Source organism: Coregonus clupeaformis, chromosome 8, assembly GCF_020615455.1.
Source record: "Coregonus clupeaformis isolate EN_2021a chromosome 8, ASM2061545v1, whole genome shotgun sequence".
NCBI classification, from domain to species: domain Eukaryota; kingdom Metazoa; phylum Chordata; class Actinopteri; order Salmoniformes; family Salmonidae; genus Coregonus; species Coregonus clupeaformis.
In genome coordinates, this window is record NC_059199.1 from 43,807,405 (window position 1) to 43,835,161 (window position 27,757).

General features: G+C 42.8%; 1 protein-coding gene across 4 annotated transcripts in view; it reads right to left on the reverse strand.

The window, feature by feature from the left end:
• Window positions 1-27,757, reverse strand: part of vps50 (VPS50 EARP/GARPII complex subunit) — a 227,764-nt gene that overhangs the window by 124,770 nt on the left and 75,237 nt on the right. For all 4 annotated transcript variants that reach the window (XM_041884002.2, XM_041884000.2, XM_045222025.1 and 1 more), the window contains exons 10-11: window positions 5,413-5,455; window positions 3,804-3,902 (exon numbers count right to left, since the gene is read on the reverse strand). In XM_041884002.2, coding sequence (XP_041739936.2) covers window positions 3,804-3,902; window positions 5,413-5,455 — 142 coding nt within the window. The remainder of the gene's footprint in view (window positions 1-3,803; window positions 3,903-5,412; window positions 5,456-27,757) is intronic.

Sequence of the window (27,757 nt, forward strand, 5' to 3'; positions counted from 1 at the left end):
AGAGGCTTCTAAACAGCTTCTACCCCAAAGCCATAAGACTCCTGAACATCTAATCAAATGGCTACCCAGACTATTTGTATTGCCCCCCCCACCCCCTCTTTTACGCTGCTGCTACTCTCTGTTTTTTATTTATGCATAGTCACTTTAATAACTCTACCTACATGTCCATATTACCTCAATTACCTCGACTAACCAGTGCCCCCGCACATTGACTCGGTACCGGTACACCCTGTATATAGCCTCGCTATTGTTATTTTTACTGCTGCTCTTTAATTATTTTTTACTTTTATTTTTTATTATTTTATATTGTGTTTTTTTGTAATTTTTTTGGTATTCTTTCTTAAAACTGCATTGTTGGTTAAGGGCTTGTAAGTAAGCATTTCACTATAAGGTCTACACCTGATGTATTTGGCGCATGTGACAAATACAATTTGATTTGATTTGATTTGTGTACAGTCTGTGTGTGTGTATGCAGTGTGTGTGTGTGTGTGTGTGTGTGTGCCACACACCCCAACAAAGAGTGAAAGTGCCCTGAGCCAGTCAACAATAGGTCCTTGAGTTTGAGAGCCCGCACTAGACTCACTACACACTACCCTGCTGGCTTTTATCATTGTGGAGAACAACCATTGTGATTGTGGACAGCCTACTCCAAAAAGCTCCTGATTTGCTGATGACGCAGTCTCTGGAGCCAAGGGCCACTCTCGCCTCATGGCTGATGGCTGTCAATCACACAGATACACTAATCATCACGTCAGCATGTTTTTGTTTTCTACATGAGCAGCTCCATCAATGGGAGAAGTATGTATATGGGTCATGCTGATGTCATAATTATGTCAGCATGTTTTTGTTTTTTACATGAGCAGCTCCATCAATGGGAGAAATACACAGGTCATGTGTGGGCATAAGAGTTGTTTACCTGTTTGTCTACCAGGTAAACAAACACCTTGTTACAAGACAATCTCTATATCTGTGTTCGAATTGTCATACTAACCGCACTAACCGTACTATTTGTGACGTAAATGGAGTGCTTATTGGTCATAGTATGGATATAGTTAGTATGCCAAAAGTTCCCGGATGTCATACTACATTCGCCAAAATTCGAAGTATACAAGCAGTGGACACTAATTCCATGCTTTAAGGGCCCATAAAGTAATTCTTCAGAAAGTGGGCGTGGCTTCACAACATTTTCAGATTTGAAGAAAATGGCGGAAAATATGCAGCCGAAGTCTGACGAGTGCGGACACAAATCTTAGTACAAAAAGTAAATATTAATTGCTTTAACTAATTTTGACAATGTTAAGCACATGTTGAGCAATGTAATAAAAAAGTAATACCTTTTCAAATAAGTTACGTTACACGTTATGTTGGCTGACAATTGATTAGCTACGCTAGCCTTACGAACCGCATAGCATATCATTACAGCAGTTACTTGTATGTACCGGTATGTTAGCTAGCTACCTAACGTTAGTTGGCTACTAATACATCAAACTTTCCAGTATATTAACTAGCTATATTTTATCTAACTAACTACCCAACGTTTATTGACTTGATTATTCACGTCATTCTTAGCTTAGCTAAGTTGTATAGTCGTTTTGCGTTCTCATGGAACATTGATAAGGAAGTTGTAAGATGTCTAGCTAGTAATTTGTTATGCTAACAAGCTAGCAAGAAGTTGCATAGCAACAGCATCAACTTCTGGTAGACAGGCGACGCGCTAGTACACTCAACTGAAAGGATACCGTTTCGTTTACAGTATACTAAAATGTATTAATAGTATATACTCATTAAGTATGTAGTATACAGTATGTTAGTATGGGTATTCGAACACAGCTTATGTCTTCTCTAACACCTATCATTTACCAATACACTAACAAAGTGCACTGTGCTGAAAAGTTGATAAATAGTCATTTACATGACATTTTAGTCATTTAGCAGATGCTCTTATCCAGAGCGACTTACAGGAGCAATTAGGGTAAGTCGCTCTGGATAAGAGCGTCTGCTAAATGACTAAAATGTAAAATGTAAAGGACACATCAACAGATTATTCACCTAGGCGGCTCGGGATTCGAACCAGTGACCTTTAAGTTACTGGCCCAACACTCTTAACCACTAGGCTACCTGCCTAGACATATTGATTTGTTCGACCAACCGGATACTTTGCAGTGGTGGTCTTCACACACATCTCTGTGTGCCTCCTGCCTTAGTGAGTAAATGTGATGAATCTGCCTGGAAGGAAGCGGCGGAAGCTTTTCTGATGATGTCTGGCTCATCTTCGCGGTGACGTGGGGTGTGTGTGTGAGAGATAGAGAGAGACAGAGCTCTTGACTCTCTCTAACCCCCGGGGGAAGGAGGTAGGTGGCAGTCACACTGACAGTAGATAACAGTTGAGGTAGGTGGCAGTCACACTGACAGTAGATAACAGCTGACTGTCATCTCAACCCGAACACACCATCCATCGCAGTACTGAGTTACACTGACACACACAGAAACGTGTAAAAATACAGACACCCACATAAAACACAGCGACAACCACACACCCACTCTTTAACGAAAGTTCACACACACGAGCATGCACACACCTACAGACAACCACATAAAACAAGCATCCACAAAAAACACAGATATACAGATCTCCCTCTCTCCCTCTCTCCCGCTCTCCCGCTCTCCCGCTCTCCCTCCAGACATAATTTGACACCACAATACACTGCCACATGTCCTGGGTTGTTTTTCTGGTGGCAGGTCTTACTCCTGACAGTCCCCTGAACAAAGCAATACAATCAATCTTTGTGATGGGGACAGCTTGTCGCAAAATGTCTATGCGAGTGTGCTTCCTTCATCACACGCTCCAGCGTGTGTGTGGGGGAAAGCTTTACCAGTGACAGATCTGTGATTTGCTGGTGGTATTGGGGGGGAGAAGACGGTGTAAAAAAACATAAGACAGGTATGAATCATCACCCCTGATCAACACGGGGAGATGGGGGAGAGAGGAGAGAAACAGGGAGAACAATAGACGGAAGAGGGAGGAAAGGAGGAGGACAAAACGAGTGTCAACCCAGAAATGAATCATCTCCCCACATCAACTCCCGAGTGGCGCAGTGGTCTAAGGCACTGCATCGCAGTGCTAGCTGTGCCACTAGAGATCCTGGTTCGAGTCCAGGCTCTGTCGCACCCGGCCGCGACCAGGAGACCCATGGGCGGTACACAATTGGTCCAGCGTCGTCCAAGGTAGGGAAGGGTTTGGCCGGCAGGGATATGGGTTCGTTTCCCACGGGGGGCCAGTATGAAAACAAAAAACAAAAAAAAACATGTATGCATTCACTAACTGTAAGTCGCTCTGGATAAGAGTGTCTGCTAAATGACAAAAATTTAAATGTAAATGTAATCAACCAACCCAGGAATGAATCATCTCCCCACATCAACCAACCCAGGAATGAATCATCTCCCCACGTCAACCAACCCAGGAATGAATCATCTCCCCACATCAACCAACCCAGGAATGAATCATCTCCCCACATCAACCAACCCAGGAATGAATCATCTCCCCACATCAACCAACCCAGGAATGAATCATTTCCCCACATCAACCAACCCAGGAATGAATCATCTCCCCACGTCAACCAACACAGGAATGAATCATCTCCCCACATCAACAGAGGGAGAGAAGTAAGGTCAGACAGGTAGACCGAGAGAGAACAACACAGAAGGAAGAGGGGGAGAGAAGGGGGGGAATGGACGACAAAGGGATCAGCACGGAAGCCGACAGAGCAGAGCAGAGATCTGTTGCTAGAAGATGGGTCTCTCACCTGCGTCTTTTCCAGGAGGGTGTACGCCAGCTGAACTCTGGTGTAGTGGGAGATGTCAAAGTGCTTGCAGGTTTTAGACAGGGCCACATCCAGCTGCTCCTGTTGGGTGGGTAGAGGAGGAAGGGATGGAGGAGAGAGGGATTAGAATTGTTAAGACCAGGGATTTGGTCATGAATCAGCTCCCAGGGCCAAGATAATTAGCAATAGCTGCCATAATGGAGGGCTGAGTCTGCTGTCTTTAAGGCTGAGTGCCAAATGGCACACTATTCACTATATAGTGCACTACTATATAGGGCTCTGGTCATTGGGTGCCATTTGGGACACAGGCTACATGTCAGTCAGGGAGAGCCAGGTTGCTGGAGGGGAAGAGAGATGCACACTCAGCCTCCCCAAAGTCAAAGGAGCACCACCACCAACGTTAAACAGAGCTGCTGCGTGAGAGAAATACAGGGTGGCAGGTTGGGTCGAAGAAGACAACATTTTGTTTCCGGCAGAAGATGGAGATACTGTAGATCTGGCTAAGAATGGAAAGTATAGAAATTGTGTTATGAAGTTATATCACACTATGGCAGTTTTATCTGAGAAAGCAAAATACAGTACATTCCACACATTTTAGGAATTTGTTATGAAAATACCATCGATTATTTTCTTTTTTCCTACCAAATACTTTCTAATTATGAATATGTATGCGCATGAACATATAAATAGCTTCATTCAGATTGCTGCATTGCATTTCCATAGAGACCCAGGCTTTTTGGTAGAGAAAGCAGGATTAATGATGAGAAAACGTGTTGCAGATAGGGCTCCCGAGTGGCGCAGCGGTCTAAGGCACTGCATCTCAGTGCTAGAGGCGTCACTACAGACCCTGGTTCGATTCTAGGTTGTATCACAATCCGGCCTTGATTGGGAGTCCCATAAAGCGGCGCACATGCTGGGGTAGGCCGTCATTGTAAATAAGAATTTGTTCTTGCCTAGTTAAATAAAGGTTAAATAAAAATAAATAAATTCACGAAGCTAGCAACAGGGGCTTCACGCAAGACTGGCCACCTCCAAATTACATCCATCCAGCAGCACCCGCCATCCACCATTCAACCAACAAAGCCACACAGCGGATCAGTGTTGAGACAAAGACACTGTTCTCTGTGGTAGTGTGTGTGTGGTTGTGTGTGTGTGTCACACATTCACATGGCATCCAGGTAATTAACCTTCCCAAGTGTGGCTGTGGGAATGGACTTTTAAATATGTCAATATGTAGCAGGCAAAACAGAAAACTACACAAAACACTATTTGCCTCTCTTTTAGCTGTAGGCTTTTAAACAATTCCAAGGAAGGTGATGTTCATATTTAATATATTTAGTATCAAACAACCTTTGTACTCAATGTACTCAACCAATATAAATAGTTAGAAAAGCTCCTATGTGTGGGTAACACTGCCGGCAATAAGCACCGGAGACCATTGTTCAATCCCCGTCTCTAGCCATGCTCCTGTGTCTCCATATCTCTATATCCCCATCTGGTTCTCAACAGTCTCAATAAAAGCGTAACAACACAAAAAAGGTAGAGTGGATTTCCTCTCTTTTTAAAAGAAAAAGAAAAAACTCCTACGTACCTCGATCTGCTCCAGAGTGTCTTGAAGCTTGGAATTCAACTCACTGTGAAGGAAAGGAGAGAACATTGTTAGGTCAGTTCCCTGCTGATCACATAGACACGAGGCAAGGCTTCCATCAGTGACCTAGAACTCTTAAGGTACCACTCATTCCTGACCTGCAGAAGTACGTGGCCACCATACTCTTTAACACACAGAGAGCGACTGGAAAAGAGCCATTGTCTGTTTTGTACAAAGCAACATGGTATTTCACAAATGGTGTTTCCTAACCCATTAACATTTCACTATTGAATGGCAACACCTTGAACAACTGTGTGGTTGTACTCTAAGTGCTTGACTTGCTCAGTTCGATCTGCCATTTCTGATACAAAGAACATTGCGTCGAATGCTTGACCTAGTCTTTATAGGTTGTTGTCTTCTTGCAGTTGTTGCTGTTGTTGTTGTTACAAAATCTTAGTTGATTGGAGGACGGTGCTGGCAACATCAAAGCACAAACTGAATATACCTGACACTAAGTGTACAAAACATTAGAAACACCTGCTCTTTCCATGACAAAGACTAACCAGGTGAATACAGGTGAAAGCTATGATCCCTTATTGGTGCGACCTGTTAAATCCACTTCAATCAAATAAAATGGTATTTGTCACATGAGCCGAATACAACAAGTGTAAACTTTACCGTGAAAAGCTTACTTACGAGCCCTTTTCCAATAATGCAGTTAAAAAGTAAGAAAATTAACAAATACATACAAATAAAATAGTAACACAATAAAATAACAATAACGAGGCTATATACAGGCTATATACTACCGGTGCCGAGTCAGTGTACTGGGGTACGAGGTAGTTGGGGTGATTGATTAAAGTACTATGTACAGTTGAAGTCGGAAGTACACTTAGGTTGGAGTCATTAAAACTCATTTTTCAACAACCCCAGAAATTTCTTGTTAACAAACTATCGTTTTGGCATGTCGGTTAGGACATCTACTTTGTGCATGACACAAGTAATTTGTCCAACAATTGTTTACAGACAGATTATTTCACTTATAATTCACTGTATCACAATTCCAGTGGGTCAGAAGTTTACATACACTAAGTTGACTGTGCCTTTAAACTGCTTGGAAAATTCCAGAAAATGATGTCATGGCTTTAGAAGCTTCTGATAGGCTAATTGACATAATTTGAGTCAATTGGAGGTGTACCTGTGGATGTATTTCAAGGCCTACCTTCAAATCAGTGCCTCTTTGCTTGACATCATGGGAAAATCAAAAGAAATCAGCCAAGACCTCAGAAAAAAATGTGTAGACCTCCACAAGTCTGGTTCATCCTTGGGAGCAATTTCCATACGCCTGAAGGTACCATGTTCATCTGTACAAACAATAGTACTTAAGTATAAACACCATGGGACCACGCAGCCATCATACCGCTCAGGAAGGAGACGCATTCTGTCTCCTAGAGATGAACGTACTTCGGTGTGAAAAGTGCAAATCAATCCCAGAACAATAGCAAAGGACCTTGTGAAGATGCTGGAGGAAACAGGTACAAAAGTATCTATATCCACAGTAAAACGAATCCTATATCAACATAACCTGAAAGGCCGCTCAGCAAGGAATTGTGAAAAACTGAGTTTAAATATATTTGGCTAAGGTGTATGTAAACTTCTGACCTCAACTGTACATGTAGGTAGGGGGTGAAAAGCAGAAAGTATTGGTAGCCATTTAATTAACTGTTCAGCAGTCTTACGGCTTTGGGGTAGAAGCTGTTCAGGAACCTTTTAGTCCCAGACTTGGCGCTCCGTGTAGATGAAGGGTAGGAGACAGGTTAAAGAAGGATTTTTAAGCCTTGAGACATGGATTGTGTATGTGTGCCATTCAGATGGTGAATGGGCAAGACAAAATATTTAAGTGCCTTTGAACGGGGTATGGTAGTAGGTTCCAGGCGCACCGGTTTGAGTGTGTCAACAACTGCAACAATGCTGGGTTTTTCATGCTCAACAGTTTCCCATGTGTATCAAGAATGGTCCACCACATAAATAACATCCAGCCAATTTGACTCATACAAAAATTGAGCCAATCATTTGTGTTGTGACAAGGTAGGTGGGGGGGGTATACAGAAGATAGCCCTATTTGGTAAAAGACAAAGTCCATATTATGCCAAGTACCGCTCAAATTAGCAAAGAGAAACGACAGGCCATCATTACTTTAAGACATGAAGGTCAGTCAATACGGAACATTTCAAGAACTTTGAAAGTTTCTTCAAGTGCAGTCGCAAAAACCATCAAGCGCTATGATGAAACTGGCTCTTATGAGCACCACCACAGGAATGGAAGACCCAGAGTTACCTCTGCTGCAGAGGATAAGTTCATTAGAGTTACCAGCCTCAGAAATTGCAGCCCAAATAAATGCTTCACAGAGTTCAAGCAACAGACACATCTCAACATCAACTGTTCAGAGGAGACTGTGTGAATCAGGCCTTCATGGTCTATTGCTGCAAAGAAACCACTACTAAAGGACACCAATAAGAAGAGACTTGCTTGGGCCAAGAAACACGAGAAATGGACATTAGACCGGTGGAAATGTGTCCTTTGGTCTGGAGTCCAAATGTGAGATCTTTGTAAGACGCGGTGTGGGTGAACGGATGATCTCTGCATGTGCTTTGCTGGTGACACTGTCTGTGATATTTAGAATTCAAGGCACACTTAACCAGCATGGCTACCACAGCATTCTGCAGTGATATGCCATCCCATCTGGTTTGGGCTTAGTGGGACTATCATTTGTTTTTCAACAGGACAATGACCCAACACACATCCAGGCTGTGTAAGGGCTATTTTACCAAGAAAGAGAGTATCACATTATGGTATGTGGTGAAAAAAGTATAGCCAGTTATAATTGTAATGGCTTAGCAGATAAAAACAAAAGAAGAACAATATTTACATGGCTCAAAGAGAAGGAATATAATACAGTGAGGGGAAAAAATACTTGATCCCCTGCTGATTTTGTACGTTTGCCCACTGACAAAGAAATGATCAGTCTATAATTTTAATGGCAGGTTTATTTGAACAGTGAGAGACAGAATAACAACAAAAGAAAATCCAGAAAAACGCATGTCAAAACTGTTATAAATTGATTTGCATTTTAATGAGGGAAATAAGTATTTGACCCCCTCTCAATCAGAAAGATTTCTGGCTCCCAGGTGTCTTATATACAGGTAACTAGCTGAGATCAGGAGCACACTCTTAAAGGGAGTGCTCCTAATCTCAGCTTGTTACCTGTATAAAAGACGCCTGTCCACAGAAGCAATCAATCAATCAAATTCCAAACTCTCCATGGCCAAGACCAAAGAGCTCTCCAAGGATGTCAGGGACAAGATTGTACTACACAAGGCTGGAATGGGCTACAAGACCATCGCCAAGCAGCTTGGTGAGAAGGTGACAACAGTTGGTGCGATTATTCGCAAATGGAAGAAACACAAAAGAACTGTCAATCTCCCTCGGCCTGGGGCTCCATGCAACATCTCACCTCGTGGATTGCAATGATCATGAGAACGGTGAGGAATCAGTCCAGAACTACATGGGAGGATCTTGTCAATGATCTCAAGGCAGCTGGGACCATAGTCACCAAGAAAACAATTGGTAACACACTACGCCGTGAAGGACTGAAATCCTGCAGCGCCCGCAAGGTCCCCCTGCTCAAGAAAGCACATATATAGGCCCGTCTGAAGTTTGCCAATGAACATCTGAATGATTCATAGGAGAACTGGGTGAAAGTGTTGTGGTCAGATGAGACCAAAATCGAGCTCTTTGGCATCAACTCAACTCACCGTGTTTGGAGGAGGAGGAATGCTGCCTATGACCCCAAGAACACCATCCCCACCGTCAAACATGGAGGTGGAAACATTATGCTTTGGGGATGTTTTTCTGCTAAGGGGACAGGACAACTTCACCGCATCAAAGGGACGATGGACGGGGCCATGTACCGTCAAATCTTGGGTGAGAACCTCCTTCCCTCAGCCAGGGCATTCCAGCATGACAATGACCCAAAACACACGGCCAATGCAACAAAGGAGTGGCTCAAGAAGAAGCACATTAAGGTCCTGGAGTGGCCTAGCCAGTCTCCAGACCTTAATCCCATAGAAAATCTGTGGAGGGAGCTGAAGGTTCGAGTTGCCAAACGTCAGCCTCGAAACCTTAATGACTTGGAGAAGATCTGCAAAGAGGAGTGGGACAAAATCCCTCCTGAGATGTGTGCAAACCTGGTGGCCAACTACAAGAAACGTCTGACCTCTGTGATTGCCAACAAGGGTTTTGCCACCAAGTACTAAGTCATGTTTTGCAGAGGGGTCAAATACTTATTTCCCTCATTAAAATGCAAATCAATTTATAACATTTTTTACATGCGTTTTTCTGGATTTTGTTGTTGTTATTCTGTCTCTCACTGTTCAAATAAACCTACCATTAAAATTATAGACTGATCATGTCTTTGTCAGTGGGCAAACGTACAAAATCAGCAGGGGATCAAATACTTTTTTCCCCTCGCTGTATCTATTGTTTACAGGAAACCCATTCAACATTTCTAGATGAAGTTGCGTGGAAAAAAGAATGGGGGGCGAAATATACTTCTCCCATGGGCTAAGAAACTCAAAAGGGGTGATGATATTAATTAACAGTAATTTCGATCCGAATGTGCAAATTGTCCAAACAGATACGTAAGGTAGATGGATTATTTTAAATATGTTATTGGACCATAAACAAATATGGCTCATTAATCTTTACGGACCAAATAATGATGATCCACACTTCTTTGAAAATATATATAATAAATTATCGACCTTGCAAGCAATACAAGACTCTATTATTATGGTGGGAGATTATAATACCGTTTTAAATATCTCAATGGACCGTAAAGGAAATCACACTACAAAAAATCACCCTCACGCTCTTAAGGAAATCGTGAATGTCATGGATACCTTAGAACTAGTAGATATATGGAGGCTTAAATATCCTGATCTAGTGAGATATACATGGCGGAGACTCAATCAAGCTAGTCGTCTTGACTTTCTTATGTCATTCTTGTTGGCACCAAAAGTTTTTAAAAGTGTTGATAGGGGACAGAATGCGGTCGGACCATCATATAAATGGCATATACATTACTCTTACTGAATTTCCACGTGGGCGAGGATATTGGAAATGTAATCAAAGCCTATTAGATGATAACTTGTTTTTAACTAGGACAGAGGAATTTATAACTGATTTTTTCAGACATAACATAGGTATAGCAAATCCCCTTATTGTATGGGACACCTTTAAATGTGCCTTTAGAGGCCATGCAATTCAGTACTCATCTCGAAAACAAAAGCAATTTAGGTCAAAAGAGTCCACACTAACAAAGGAAATAGAAGGTCTAACAGAACAGAATGATAGCAATAAAAACTGTAACATAGAGGCTCAGAATAAATTAGAGGAAAAACTAAAAGAAATTGAGAAACTTATTCAAGAAAGATCAAGTGTAATATATTATAAAAATAAAGCAAACTGGATGGAACATGGGGAAAAATGCTCCAAATTCTTTTTTAATCTTCAACATAGGAATGCTACCAAAAATAATTTATTGAAACTGGTTACAAATGACGGAGTCACCCATAATTCACCAAATGATATTTTGAAGGAGGAAACAAAGTACTTTAAGCATATGTTTTCGTTTCAGTCGCCTCCATCTCCTCTAACTGAAGCAAATTGTAGAGATTTTTTTCTATTGATAATGTAAAATTAACAGCCATACAGAAAGACTCATGTGAAGGTGAAATTACAGAGGAGGAACTTATGGATGCAATTTACTAAGTCCGGGAAAACTCCAGGGTTGGATGGCATACCAGTCGAGGTATACCAAACCTTTTTTGATATATTCAGAGGACCATTATTAGCATGTTTTAACCACTCCTATGGAAATGGTAGACTATCAGGCACTCAAGAAGAAGGTCTGATTTCATTATTACTGAAACAGGATACAAGTGGAAAATATAAAGATCCAGTCCATTTAAAAAATTGGCGGCCCCTTACACTTCAGTGTTGTTATGCAAAAATTCTAGCAAAATGTATAGCGCATAGAATTATAAAGGCATTGTCGGACATTATTCCTTCTAATCGGACAGGTTTTTTACATGGGCGGTACATTGGAGATAATATAAGGCAAGTACTGGAAACAATAGAACACTATGAAAAATATGGGAAGCCAGGCCTACTATTCATAGCAGACTTCGAAAAGGCATTTGATAAAGTACCACTGGGGTTTATATATAAATGCCTGGAGCATTTCAATTTTGGACAATCTCTTATGAATTGGGTTAAAATCATGTATAGTAACCCTAGTTGTAAAATAGTAAATAATGGCTATTTCTCAGAAAGTTTTAAACTGTCAAGAGGAGTGAAACATGGTTGTCCACTATCGGCATATCTGTTTATTATTGCCATCGAGATGTTAGCTATTAAAATCAGATCCAACAATAATATCAAGGGATTAAAAATCCAGGGCTTAAAAACAAAGGTGTCATTGTACGCTGATGATTCATGTTTTATTTTAAATCCACAACTTGAATCACTCCACAGCCTCATAGAGGATCTAGATACATTTTCTAACCTCTCTGGATTACAACCAAATTATGATAAATGTACTATATTACATATTGGATCACAAAAATATATAATTTTAACATTACCATGTAGTTTACCAATAAAATGGTCTGATGGTGATGTGGATATACTCGGAATACATATCCCAAATGAAATAAATGATCTCACTCCAAAAAAATGTAATAGAAAGTTAGCAAAAATAGATAAGATCTTGCTACCATGTTAAGGTAAATACCTGTCAATTTGTGGAAAAACCACCCTGATTAACTCTTTAGTATTATCCCAGTTTACCTATTTGCTTATGGTCTTGCCTACGCCTAGTGAACAGTTTTTTAAATTATATGAGAAAAAAATATTCAATTTTATTTGGAACGGCAAGCCAGACAAAATTAAACGGGCCTATTTATATAATGAATATGAATTAGGAGGACAGAAATTATTAAATATTAAAGCATTAGACCTATCATTAAAAGCTTCAGTCATACAAAAATTATACTTAAATCCGAACTGGTTCTCTAGCAAACTAGTAAAATTGTCTCACCCAATGTTCAAGAAGGAACCTTTTCCCTTTATTCAGATTACAACCCCTCACTTTCAGGTATTTGAAAAGGAAATCATCTCCCAAATATCACTATTTCTAAAACAAGCCATAGAATGTTGGTTGCAATTTCAATTTAATCCTCCAGAAATGACAGAACAAATATTGCAACAAATATTGTGGTTAAACTCAAATATACTATTTGATTTAAAAAAACGTTATATTTTGAGAAAATGTTGAAAAAATTTATAATCTTCGTAAATTATATTATTGGTAGGAATGGTGGAGTTATGTCGCACATGCAGCTAACAAAAACATATGGAAATGTCTGCTCTACCCAAAATTACAACCAAATAATTGCAGCATTACCGCAAAAATGGAAGAGGAAAGTGGAAGGAGGAAAAAGTAAGGAACTTGTCTGTCGGCCTTGCATTAAAGAAAATTGTGATAAATAAAAAAGTTTACCAGTTTCATTTAAATTTAAATTTTAGTCATTTAGCAGACGCTCTTATCCAGAGCGACTTACAGTTAGTGAGTGCATACATATTTTTTCTCCATACTTTATACCCAAAAGCACAAACATGTCAAATTCTGTGAGTATGATGATAAAGCAATGATGGACAGGTTGAGACTACAGGCTTGGCGTAAAAGAGGTTAACTTTCTAGACAACATTGCATTGACATAGAAATAGAATGCATAGACATGACAGTGTTCTGTTCCACAACAGATTGAGTCTATGCACTCTATTTCTCCTTGCAACTTTGCGCTGTTTTAAGGACCAACAGATTAACAGCCGTCCCATATAGATTGCAAAATAGTTGGGAAGAGATTTTTGGCGTACCGATTCCATGGCATAGTGTTTATGAACTGATACGCAAAACGACGCCAGATTCAAAACTTAGAATTTTTCAATTTAAATGATTATATACAATTCTTGCTACCAATAGAATGTTATTTGTATGGGGGATACAATCTTCCAAGCTCTGCAGATTTGGCTGTGAAGAGACAGAATCATTAGATCATTTGTTTTGGTACTGTCCATTTGTAGCTTGTTTCTGGACACAGGTCCAGGAATGGCTGAAGGATTGCAATATTTGCATGGAGCTGACCCTGCAGATAGCACTACTGGGTGATCTGAAAAGTCATAGTCTATCGATCAATAATATAATAATACTTTTAGCAAAATGTTTATTTTCAATTCACGAACTGTAGAAACAATGAGAATAGAAAGGTTCAGAACCTTTGTAAAACATCACAGTACAGTTGAAAAATATATGGCAAATAGAATTCCAATATGGATGGTGTTAAGAGATATATGGGAGGTGTTGAATGGAGCTGAAGGATGGGACTAATAACAAAAACGAATAACTACAAGATAACTAGTGTAAGACATGCTGTGTCCATAATAAGTATATACAGTGGGGAAAACAAGTATTTGATACACTGCCGATTTTGCAGGTTTTCCTACTTACAAAGCATGTAGAGGTCTGTAATTTTTTATCATAGGTACACTTAAACTGTGAGAGACGGAATCTACGGAGTCACTTTTGAATGCTGGCGGTGCTTTCACTCTAGTGGTAGCATGAGACGGAGTCTACAACCCACACAAGTGGCTCAGGTAGTGCAGCTCACCCAGGATGGCACATCAATGCGAGCTGTGGCAAGAAGGTTTGCTGTGTCTGTCAGCGTAGTGTCCAGAGCATGGAGGCGCTACCAGGAGACAGGCCAGTACATCAGGAGACGTGGAGGAGGCCGTAGGAGGGCAACAAACCAGCAGCAGGACCGCTACCTCCGCCTTTGTGCAAGGAGGAGCAGGAGGAGCACTGCCAGAGCCCTGCAAAATGACATCCAGCAGGCCACAAATGTGCATGTGTCTGCTCAAACGGTCAGAAACAGACTCCATGAGGGTGGTATGAGGGCCCGACGTCCACAGGTGGGGGTTGTGCTTACAGCCCAACACCGTGCAGGACGTTTGGCATTTGCCAGAGAACACCAAGATTGGCAAATTTGCCACTGGCGCCCTGTGTTTTTCACAGATTAAAGCAGGTTCACACTGAGCACGTGACAGACGTGACAGAGTCTGGAGACATCCTCCAGCATGACCGGTTTGGCGGTGGGTCAGTCATGGTGTGGGGTGGCATTTCTTTGGGGGGCCGCACAGCCCTCCATGTGCTCGCCAGAGGTAGCCTGACTGCCATTAGGTACCGAGATGAGATCCTCAGACCCCTTGTGAGACCATATGCTGGTGCGGTTGGCCCTGAGTTCCTCCTAATGCAAGACAATGCTAGACCTCATGTGGCTGGAGTGTGTCAACAGTTCCTGCAAGAGGAAGGCATTGATGCTATGGACTGGCCCGCCCGTTCCCCAGACCTGAATCCAATTGAGAACATCTGGGACATCATGTCTCGCTCCATCCACCAACGCCACGTTGCACCACAGACTGTCCAGGAGTTGGTGGATGCTTTAGTCCAGGTCTGGGAGGAGATTCCTCAGGAGACCATCCGCCACCTAATCAGGAGCATGCCCAGGCGTTGTAGGGAGGTCATACAGGCACGTGGAGGCCACACACACTACTGAGCCTCATTTTGACTTGTTTTAAGGACATTACATCAAAGTTGGATCAGCCTGTAGTGTGGTTTTCCACTTTAATTTTGAGGGTGACTCCAAATTCAGACCGCCATGGGTTGATAAATTTGATTTCCATTGATAATTTGTGTGTGATTTTGTTGTCAGCACATTCAACTATGTAAAGAAAAAAGTATTTAATAAGATTATTTCATTCATTCAGATCTAGGATGTGTTGTTTAAGTTTTCACTTAATTTTTTTGAGCAGTGTGTTATATATATATATATATATATATATATATATATATATATATATATGCGAGAAAAAAAGAACATATGGGGGATTGGAAGTGATGCAGACAATTACATTGATGGAAGTTACAATCTATCTGCAATATTAAAGCTGATCTTTTTTTTTTTAAAGGAGAGTGATGGAGTGCTGCATCAGATGAGCTGGCCTCCACAATCCCCCGACCTCAACCCAATTGAGATGGTTTGGGATGAGTCGGACCGCAGTGTGAAGGAAAAGCAGCCAACAAGTGCTCAGCATATGTGGGAACTCCTTCAAGACCGTTGGAAAAGCATTCCAGGTGAAGCTGGTTGAGAGAATGCCAAGAGTGTGCAAAGCTGTCATCAAGGCAAAGGGTGGCTATTTGAAGAATCTCAAAAATAAATGTGTGTTTTAACACTTTTTTGTTTACTACATGATTCCATATGTCTTATTTCATTGTTTGGATTATTCTACAATATAGAACATTTTAAAAATAAAGAAAAACCCTTGAATGAGTAGGTGTTCTAAAACTTTTGACCGGTAGTGTATGTCTTAACTACAAGTCACATTAGATAAAACTCAAAGCTGCTTCTAAATTACCATATGATGATTCCAACGAGGACACAGTGTCCATAGGGAGTGTTCAGCCATGGTTGTGGCAGAGACAGGGCAGGCAGAGACTTCAGCCATGGTAGTGGCAGAGACAGGGCAGGCCGAGACTTCAGCCATGGTAGTGGCAGAGACAGGGCAGGCCGAGACTTCAGCCATGGTAGTGGCAGAGACAGGGCAGGCCGAGACTTCAGCCATGGTAGTGGCAGAGACAGGGCAGGCAGAGACTTCAGCCATGGTAGTGGCAGAGACAGGGCAGGCAGAGACTTCAGCCATGGTAGTGGCAGAGACAGGGCAGGCAGAGACTTCAGCCATGGTAGTGGCAGAGACAGGGCAGGCAGAGACTTCAGCCATGGTATGGCAGAGACATGGCAGGCAGAGGAGACCCTATACAGCTGTTATAATCATAGAATTAGAAATGACTAGAATGGACATTCCAATTTAAGTCAATGTTTAGTCCATTCTAGTAATTCTGTTTCTATGGTTTCATCCAGTCTCTCACATTTCATCTCTCTCACTGAGGGCTAATTAACAGGAGGTGTACTGCTTCTTTTTCTGAGCAAACCTCTTCTGACAGTGGGGTAGGGACCAGGGAGGAACGCACCCAACCCCCTCCCCTCCCCCCTGTGTGCTGCCCCACTTTCATGATCAGAGGGAATGCATTAGTAAGGAGAAGATGAAGAAAGAAACTTAACTAAATGCCTCTACCTCGTCAGGCGCTGTGGGCATGAAAAGGAGGAGAGGGGCCCTTTTTCAATTAACACTGGTAATATGTTGGAGAGGAGCTGTGGGAATAGTGTAACAGACGGGCACAGGCAGGCTGTGGATGCCTATGGTGGGTTGGAAGGACACACAGAAGGCAAGGATGTCAGTGGGAATAATGAAGTTGAAGAGTATCCTAATATGGAGCGCTCTATAGCAAAGCAAAAGGGAGGGAGGCAGGCAGGGAGGGAGGGAGGGGGAGAGCGAGACAGCGAGAGCGAGAGAGAGGGAGAGAGACTCATTTGGCTCAGGGTTGTTTTATTCTCTTCTCCTCATATGCATAATGAACTCATTGATAAGATGAGAGGCTTTGTTCCCCAATGCCACTAACACATTAACCACATAACTCTTGCTTCCCAAATAACACTACAACACCGCTAATTGGAGAGCAGAGTGAGACACTCAGGCTTAAGCCACTAGAATGTAACTAGACCTTAAACCTGTCACTTTGGTCTTTTTTTTTCTCCTCCCAAACTAGGGTCTCCAGCCCCTAAGTGGTCCAATCTCTCCAGATCTTAAGCATGGGATTGGAGGGCTTCTTCCCGTCAGATTAAAAGATGAAGGATAGGCTAACCAGAGACGAGAAAGCAATTACCCAGAAATAAATATCTGGATAGGTTCTATATTCGTTGACCTTTCTCAGATCAATCTTTTTCGGAAGAAGGGACTTTTCGACATGGGAAAAGCATGGTAGTTCAGACAGCTATACTATGGGCTGGATAAGAAGCAGACAAATCTAGACAATGTCGTATGTTGTCTGTGTTCTGGCACCTTCTAGTCAACATCCGTGGAAGGCTGTTTAGGGTATGAACTAAAGCAGGGTTATTCAACTCTTACCCTACGAGGTCCGGAGCCTGCTGGTTTTCTGTTCTACCTGATAATTAAATGCACACACCTGGTGTCCGAGGTCGAAATCAGTCCCTGATTAGAAGGGAACAATGAAACAATGTAGTGGAACTGGCTTCAAGGTCCAGAGTTGAGTTTGAGGGAACTAAAGCATATGTTCTAGCTCTGGAATGGAGAGTTTCAGTTGAATCTGACAAATGGAAATGTCTATGTCACGGCTGCAAATGCCAGAACACAGATAACAGGTCACATCTACAGCAGACAGTCATGTTCCATTACCTGACAAGGTCATTGTGATGTGTGTGTGTGGAACAGCTTTGACACGTCATGTGTCAAAGCTGTGTCAACTCAATAATCAAGTTTGCTGACGACACGACAGTGGTAGGCCTGATTAGCCACAATGACAAGACAGCCTACAGGGAGGAGGTTAGAGCTCTGGCGGCGTGGTGCCAGGAAAATAACCTCTCCCTCAACGTCCAAAAAACTGAAGGAGCTGATCGTGGACTACAGGAGACAGAAGAAGGAGCACGCCCCCATCCACATCGACTGGGCCACAGTAGTGAGGGTCAAAAGCTTAACGTTCCTCTAGGTGATGGGCCGAAGCCAAAAAGAGGGAAATTGATCGATCCCCGTCAAGGAAGGAGCTGATTTTTAGTAGATGACATTAAAACATTCTTATGATGACTATAAAACGTGTTGGCACCTTCAATTCGTGCACATTTTCTCATAAAAAGTATATTTCAACACTGTCTGCTCAGGCAAATTTGCCGAACTGCAAAAAAAACAAAAAAACTACTTGTAACCAATCAGAACTCCCGTACATAACCCTCGTGACGAAGGCAGCCAATGGCCTGCTTCTATCTACGATGTAAACACAGCCTATTATGAAAACGCGAGCTTCTGTCTGATGAAGAGGAACAGATATACAGTAGCTAGCTCCCAAAGACTGAAATAAGATAAATATCTGATTTCCAGTGCACTTATATGCAGCATGCATTACAAATTGTCTTGATCGTATGAAGAGGTACCTCCATTGACCATTTAGCAAACTGATTGAAAGATAGCCAATGTTACAGACTAGCCTAGCCAGCTACTGTAAATGTCAATTTGTGTTTCATTAGCTAGCTACACTATATACAGTGGGGAGAACAAGTATTTGTATTTGTTACACTGCCGATTTTGCAGGTTTTCCTACTTACAAAGCATGTAGAGGTCTGTAATTTTTTATCATAGGTACACTTCAACTGTGAGAGACTGAATCTAAAACAAAAATCCAGAAAATCACATTGTATGATTTTTAAGTAATTAATTTGCATTTTATTGCATGACATAAGTATTTGATCACCTACCAACCAGTAAGAATTCCGGCTCTCACAGACCTGTTAGTTTTTCTTTAAGAAGCCCTCCTGTTCTCCACTCATTACCTGTATTAACTGCACCTGTTTGAACACTCAATCAAACAGACTCCAACCTCTCCACAATGGCCAAGACCAGAGAGCTGTGTAAGGACATCAGGGATAAAATTGTAGACCTGCACAAGGCTGGGATGGGCTACAGGACAATAGGCAAGCAGCTTGGTGAGAAGGCAACAACTGTTGGCGCAATTATTAGAAAATGGAAGAAGTTCAAGATGACGGTCAATCACCCTTGGTCTGGGGCTCCATGCAAGATCTCACCTCGTGGGGCATCAATGATCATGAGGAAGGTGAGGGATCAGCCCAGAACTACACGGCAGGACCTGGTCAATGACCTGAAGAGAGCTGGGACCACAGTCTCAAAGAAAACCATTAGTAACACACTACGCCGTCATGGATTAAAATCCTGCAGCGCACGCAAGGTCCCCCTTCTCAAGCCAGCGCATGTCCAGGCCCGTCTGAAGTTTGCCAATGACCATCTGGATGATCCAGAGGAGGAATTGGAGAAGGTCATGTGGTCTGATGAGACAAAAATAGAGCTTTTTGGTCTAAACTCCACTCGCCGTGTTTGGAGGAAGAAGAAGGATGAGTACAACCCCAAGAACACCATCCCAACCGTGAAGCATGGAGGTGGAAACATCATTCTTTGGGGATGCTTTTCTGCAAAGGGGACAGGACGACTGCACCGTATTGAGGGGAGGATGGATGGGGCCATGTATCGCGAGATCTTGGCCAACAACCTCCTTCCCTCAGTAAGAGCATTGAAGATGGGTCGTGGCTGGGTCTTCCAGCATGACAACGACCCGAAACACACAGCCAGGGCAACTAAGGAGTGGCTCCGTAAGAAGCATCTCAAGGTCCTGGAGTGGCCTAGCCAGTCTCCAGACCTGAACCCAATAGAAAATCTTTGGAGGGAGCTGAAAGTCCGTATTGCCCAGCGACAGCCCCCGAAACCTGAAGGATCTGGAGAAGGTCTGTATGGAGGAGTGGGCCAAAATCCCTGCTGCAGTGTGTGCAAACCTGGTCAAGACCTACAGGAAACGTATGATCTCTGTAATTGCAAACAAAGGTTTCTTTACCAAATATTAAGTTCTGCTTTTCTGATGTATCAAATACTTATGTCATGCAATAAAATGCAAATTAATTACTTAAAAATCATACAATGTGATTTTCTGGATTTTTGTTTTAGATTCCGTCTCTCACAGTTGAAGTGTACCTATGATAAAAATTACAGACCTCTATATGCTTTGTAAGTAGGAAAACCTGCAAAATCGGCAGTGTATCAAATACTTGTTCTCCCCACTGTATACCCCTTCAAATTAGTGGATTGGGCTACTTCAGCCACACCCGTTGCTGACAGGTGTATAAAATCGAGCACACAGCCATGCAATCTCCATAGACAAACATTGGCAGCAGAATGGCACGTACTGAAGAGCTCAGTGACTTTCAGCATGCCACTGTCATAGGATGCCACCTTTCCAACAAGTCAGTTCATAAAATTTCTGCCCCACTAGAACTGCCCCAGTCAACAAATCAAAAAACGTCTAGCCGCAAAGTGGTAGGCCACACAAGCTCACAGAACGGGACAGCCGAGTGATGAAGCGCGTAAGAATCGTCTGTCTTCGGTTGCAACACTCACTACCAAATTCCAAACTGCCTCTGGAAGCAACGTCAGCACAAGAACTGTTCGTCGGGAGCTTCATGAAATGGGTTTCCATGGCCGAGCAGCCGCATATAAGCCTAAGATCACCACGCGCAATGCAAAGCGTCGGCTGGAGTGGTGTAAAGCTCAACGCCATTGTACTCTGGAGCAGTGGAAACACGTTCTCTGGAGTGATGAATCACACTTCACCATCTGGCAGTCCGACAGATGAATCTGGGTTTGGCGGACGCCAGGAGAACGCTACCTGCCCGAATGCATAGTGCCAATGGTCTGGGGTTGTTTTTCATGGTTCGGGCTAGGCCCCTTAGTTCCAGTGAAGGAAAATAAACGCTACATCATACAATTACATTCTAGATGATTCTGTGCTTCCAACTTTGTGGCAACAGTTTGGGAAAGGAGCTTTCCTGTTTAAGCATGACAATGCCCCTGTGCACAAAGCGTGGTCCATACAGAAATGGTTTGACGAGATCAGTGTGGAAGAACTTGACTGGCCTGCGCAGAGCCCTGACCTCAACCCCATCGAACACCTTTGGGATGAATTGAAACGCAGAGTACGAGCCAGGCCTAATTGCCAAACATCAGTGCACGACCTCACTAATGCTCTTGTGGCTGAATGGAAGCAAGTCCCCACAGCAGTGTTCCAACATCTAGTGGAAAGCCTTTCCAGAAGAAGGGGGACCAACTCCATATTAATGCCCATGATTTTGGAATGAGACGTTCGACAAGCAGGTGTCCACATACTTTTGGTCATGTAGTGTATGATTCAGCGCTGTGATGTGACTCCAACATGGGGCTTTCTAGTCAGGTGATCTGCTAGTCGGCAGTGTAACAAACCATCTAAAGGCCAGACATCAAATCAGAATCACCACAGTGTCAGTGTGGTGGGATCATTTCAGGTCCTCAGTGATGTGCACGCCAAGTACAGTGGGGAAAAAAAGTATTTAGTCAGCCACCAATTGTGCAAGTTCTCCCACTTAAAAAGATGAGAGAGGCCTGTAATTTTCATCATGGGTACACGTCAACTATGACAGACAAAATGAGAAAAAAAATTCCAGAAAATCACATTGTAGGATTTTTAATGAATTTATTTGCAAATTATGGTGGAAAATAAGTATTTGGTCAATAACAAAAGTTTCTCAATACTTTGTTATATACCCTTTGTTGGCAATGACACAGGTCAAACGTTTTCTGTAAGTCTTCACAAGGTTTTCACACACTGTTGCTGGTATTTTGGCCCATTCCTCCATGCAGATCTCCTCTAGAGCAGTGATGTTTTGGGGCTGTCGCTGGGCAACACAGACTTTCAACTCCCCTCCAAAGATTTTCTATGGGGTTGAGATCTGGAGACTGGCTAGGCCACTCCAGGACCTTGAAATGCTTCTTACGAAGCCACTCCTTCGTTGCCCGGGCGGTGTGTTTGGGATCATTGTCATGCTGAAAGACCCAGCCACGTTTCATCTTCAATGCCCTTGCTGATGGAAGGAGGTTTTCACTCAAAATCTCACGATACATGGCCCCATTCATTCTTTCCTTTACACGGATCAGTCGTCCTGGTCCCTTTGCAGAAAAACAGCCCCAAAGCATGATGTTTCCACCCCCATGCTTCACAGTAGGTATGGTGTTCTTTGGATGCAACTCAGCATTCTTTGTCCTCCAAACACGACGAGTTGAGTTTTTACCAAAAAGTTATATTTTGGTTTCATCTGACCATATGACATTCCCCCAAGCCTCTTCTGGATCATCCAAATGCACTCTAGCAAACTTCAGACGGGCCTGGACATGTACTGGCTTAAGCAGGGGGACACGTATTGCACTGCAGGATTTGAGTCCCTGGCGGCGTAGTGTGTTACTGATGGTAGGCTTTGTTACTTTGGTCCCAGCTCTCTGCAGGTCATTCACTAGGTCCCCCCGTGTGGCTCTGGGATTTTTGCTCACCGTTCTTGTGATCATTTTGACCCCACGGGGTGAGATCTTGCGTGGAGCCCTATATCAAGGGATATTATCAGTGGTCTTGTATGTCTTCCATTTCCTAATAATTGCTCCCACAGTTGATTTCTTCAAACCAAGCTGCTTACCTATTGCAGATTCAGTCTTCCCAGCCTGGTGCAGGTCTACAATTTTGTTTCTGGTGTCCTTTGACAGCTCTTTGGTCTTGGCCATAGTGGAGTTTGGAGTGTGACTGTTTGAGGTTGTGGACAGGTGTCTTTTATACTGATAACAAGTTCAAACAGGTGCCATTAATACAGTTAACGAGTGGAGGACAGAGGAGCCTCTTAAAGAAGAAGTTACAGGTCTGTGAGAGCCAGAAATCTTGCTTGTTTGTAGGTGACCAAATACTTATTTTCCACCATAATTTGCAAATAAATTCATAAAAAATCCTACAATGTTATTTTCTGGATTTTTTTTCCTCATTTTGTCTGTCATAGTTGACGTGTACCTATGATGAAAATTACAGGCCTCTCTCATCTTTTTAAGTGGGAGAACTTGCACAATTGGTGGCTGACTAAATACTTTTTTTCCCCACTGTAGGTGGTGGGCCGTAGAAAGATATCTGTTTTAGTTTTCAAGATGAGCGATCTCTGTCGAGGGAGGAGCTGGTTTTTACATATTGTGTATATTTATTTATTTTGAACACATTTTGGCAATGTCAATTCTTGCAATTTCTTTCAAAATACTTAATTTTATGTTCGCTAGCTGGACAGGCAAACGCCACCGAGTACTAAACTGTAACCCAATCAAAACATGTGTACTATCCATGGTACTCTCTCTGCTGATCCCGTCTGCCAATCACGTTATCCGTATTTAAGGTAGTAAACAGCTGATGACATCTCGAGAAAGATCTCCGTCTGACAAACTGCTATAGGGTAAAGTATTTATTTATTTGTAATCTAACTATTTAGTTAGTACTGCTATTTAGTTATAGAAATGTGATACCATCAATGCAAGCTGCAAAAATGACTCCCAACTTTGAACATAGCAACCTTAGTAATGTAGCTAGCTTGCTAGTTAGCTAACTAGTTACAACAAGTAGATATGTTGCTAGTTAGCAGGAGAAGATAGCTTTATCACTAGCTAGCATGTCATTCCGGGACAAGGAGCGTTTTACTGTCGCTATCAGTTTATTCCAAGTAATAATTTAAGACCACAAAAATCTATAAGACAAGTAGTGAACATCTAATACAGTCATCAAGGCAGGACCCACTAATTTCAATCATACTGACAAAATAAGAAATGCCACATTAACAAATAAAATAAAATGTTATGTCACGTGCCGAATACAAATGCTTACGTACAAGACCTAACCAACAATGCAGTTTTAAAAGAAATAAGTGTTAAGTAAACAATAGATAAGTACAAAAATAAAAGCAGTAAAAATAACAGTAGTGAGGCTATATACAGGGGGTACATGCAATGCAAATAGTCCAGGTAGCCATTTGATTACCTGTTCAGGAGTCTTATGGCTTGGGGTAGAAGCTGTTAAGAAGCCTTTTGGACCTAGACTTGGCGCACCGGTACCGCTTGCCGTGCGGTAGCAGAGAGAACAGTCTATGACTAGGGTGGCTGGAGTCTAACAGTTTTTAGGGCCTTCCTCTGACACCGCCTGGTATAGAGGTCCTGGATGGCAGGAACCTTGGCCCCCGTGATGTACTAGGCCGTAAGCACTACCCTCTGTAGTGCCTTGCGGTCGGAGGCCGAGCAGTTGCCATACCAGGCAGTGGTGAAACCAGTCAGGATACTCTCGATGATGCAGCTGTATACGTTTTTGAGTGTCTGAGGACCCATGCCAAATCTTTTCAGTCTCCTGAGGGGGAATAGCCTTTGTTGTGCCCTCTTCACGACTGTCTTGGTGTGTTTGGACCATGATAGTTTGTTGGTGATGTGGACACCAAAGAACTTGAAGCTCTCAACCTGCTACACTACAGCCCTGTCGATGAGAATGGGGGCGTGCTCGGTCCTCTTCTCTTTCCTGTAGTCCACAATCATCTCCTTTGTCTTGATCACGTTGAGGGAGAGGTTGTTATCCTGGCACCACACAGCCAGGTCTCTGACCTCCTCCCTATAGGCTGTATCATCGTTGTCAGTGATCAGGCCGTGTCGTCGGCAAACTTAATGATGGTGTTGGAGTCGTGCCTGGCCATGCAGTCATGGGTGAACAGGGAGTACAGGAGGGGACTGAGCACACACCCCTGAGGGGCCCCCGTGTTGAGGATCAGCGTGGCAGATGTGTTGTTACCTACCCTTACCACCTGGGGGCGGCCCGTCAGGAAGTCCAGGATCCAGTTGCAGAGAGGTGTTTAGTCCCAGGGTCCTTAGCTTAGTGATGAACTTTGAGGGTACTATGGTGTTGAACGCTGAGCTGTGGTCAATGAATAGCATTCTCACGTAGGTCTTCCTTTTGTCCAGGTGGAAAGGGCAGTGTGGAGTGCAATAGAGATTGCATCATCTGTGGATCTGTTGGGGCGGTATGCAAATTGGAGTGGGTCTAGGGTTTCTGGGATAATGGTGTTGATGTGAGCCATGACCAGCCTTTCAAAGCACTTCATGGCTACAGACGTGAGTGCTACTGGTCTGTAGTCATTTAGGCAGGTTACCTTAGTGTTCTTGAGCACAGGGACTTTGGTGGTCTGCTTGAAACATGTTGGTATTAGACTCAGTTAAAAATGTCAGTGAAGACACTTGCAAAATGGTCAGCGCATGCTCGGAGTTCTCTCACCGGTGAGGAGAACCATCCTACTGCAATTTGAACTAGCCCTGCCGTCACTATTTAGACATTGAGACCACATGTGCATTTGCCTGTTGTCTTTCCTTTGTAGGCTTTGTCTTACACAGTGTAGAATCAGTTTAACTATAGTAATATGCAGTGGGGAGAATTCTATTGTCCCCGTCAGCAGCCCAGGCTTTTGCCATAGATGGTAGAGTTGTCGTCTCTGCACCACACAAGCTTTATATTGCATTTCGCTAAGGCCCTTGTCTCTCTCTACATCGGTCACCTACATTTGTGACCAGGGTGGGATCCTTTCGATATTCCTATGGGGCCTGGGAAAAACAAATGCTCCTAGAGAGAAGGGGGAATACTGAAGCATTACATTTTTACATTTTAGTCATTTAGCAGACGCTCTTATCCAGAGCGACTTACAGTTAGTGAGTGCATACATTTTTCATACTGGCACCCCGTGGAAAATGAACCCACAACCCTGGCGTTGCAAGCGCCATGCTCTACCAACTGAGCTACACGGGGCATGCGTCGATGACAGTTCTACAGTCTACATCAGAGGACCAGGCTTTTGCATAGATGCAAAAGCTCTCATTTCTGGACTGGAACATTATGAGATTGTGCCCTCCACGGCACTTGATATACATTGATTGGTAGGTTACACTATATTTAGATACTTCAAATACTGCCTGAGACACCTTTGCTAGCGTCCGTCGGACTTCCAGATGGTGAAGCGTGATTCATCACTCCAAAATAATGTGTTTCCACTGCTTCAGATTCCAATTGCGGCAAGCTTTACACCACTCCAGCCGACGCTTGGCATTGCGCATGCTGATCTTAGAATTGTGTGCGGCTGCTCGGCCATGGAAACCCATTTCATGAAGCTCCCGACTAACAGTTCTTGTGCTGACGTTGCTTCCAGAGGCAGTTTGTACTCGGTAGTGAGTGTCGCAACCGAGGACAGACCATTTTTACGTGCTACGCGCTTCAGCACTCGGCGGTCCCGTTCAGTGAGCTTGTGTGGCCTACCACTTCGCGGCTGAGCCGTTGTTGCTCCTAGACAATAACAATAACTGCACTTACAGTTGACCGGGGTAGCTCTAGCAGGGCAGAAATCTGACGAACTGACTTGTTGGAAAGGTGGTATCCTATGACGGTGCCACATTGAAAGTCACTGAGCTCTTCAGTATGGGCCATTCTACTGCCAATGTTTAACTATGGAGATTGCATGGGTTTGTGCTCAATTTTATACACCTGTCAGCAACGGGTGTGGCTGAAATAGCCGAACCTACTAATTTGAAGGGGTGTCCACATACTTTTGTATATATAGTGTAGTAGGAGAGGTCAGGGTTGGTTCAGGAAAGCCCTCAGGGATCAAAGGTCAGACAGTCTGGCCCTGTGACCTCAAAGCCCTGGGATGTCCTGTTTTAATTACTGTACCAGTCAACAGTTTGGACACACCTACTCATTCAAGGGTTTTTCTTTATTTTTACTATTTTCTACATTGTAGAATAATAGTGAAGACATCAAAACTTTGAAATAACACATATGGAATCATGTAGTAACCAAAACAGTGTTAAACTAATTTCAGATTCTTCAAATAGCCACCCTTAGCCTTGATGACAGCTTTGCACACTCTTGGCATTCTCTCAACCAGCTTCATGAGGTAGTCACCAGGAATGCATTTTAATTAACAGGTGTGCCTTCTTAAAAGTTAATTTGTGGAATTTCTTTCCTACTTAATGTGTTTGAGCCAATCAGTTGTGTTGTGACAAGGATAATAAATAATAATATGCATTTAGCAGACGCTTTTATCCAAAGCGACTTACAGTCGTGCGTGCATACATAGGCCGACTAGGTGAAAAATCTGTCGATGTGCCCTTAAGCAAGGCACTTAACCCTAATTGCTCATGTAAGTCGCTCTGGATAAGAGCGTCTGCTAAATGACAAAAAAAAAAAAGTAGGGGGGTATACAGAAGATAGCGTATTTTGGTAACATTTTTGGTTACTACATGATTCCTTATGTGTTATTTGATAGTTTTGATGTCTTCACTATTATTCTACAATGTAGAAAATAGTAAAAATAAAGAAAAACCCTTGAATGAGTAGGAGTGTCCAAACTTTTGACTGGTAGTGTACATTGATTCTACAGTAGAACGGACTGAACGAACGGGGCAGGGGGACAGGGGTAAGGTGGTTGACACTGCAGATTGCCAGCTCATCAATATCCATCGCCCCAATGCCTCGCCCTCAACTCTGGAAAATTAAACATTTTAAATCAGTTGCTACCAGCCTTGGAGGTACTCAGGAAAAAGGTCAAATTAGACTTTCATTAACAGTTTC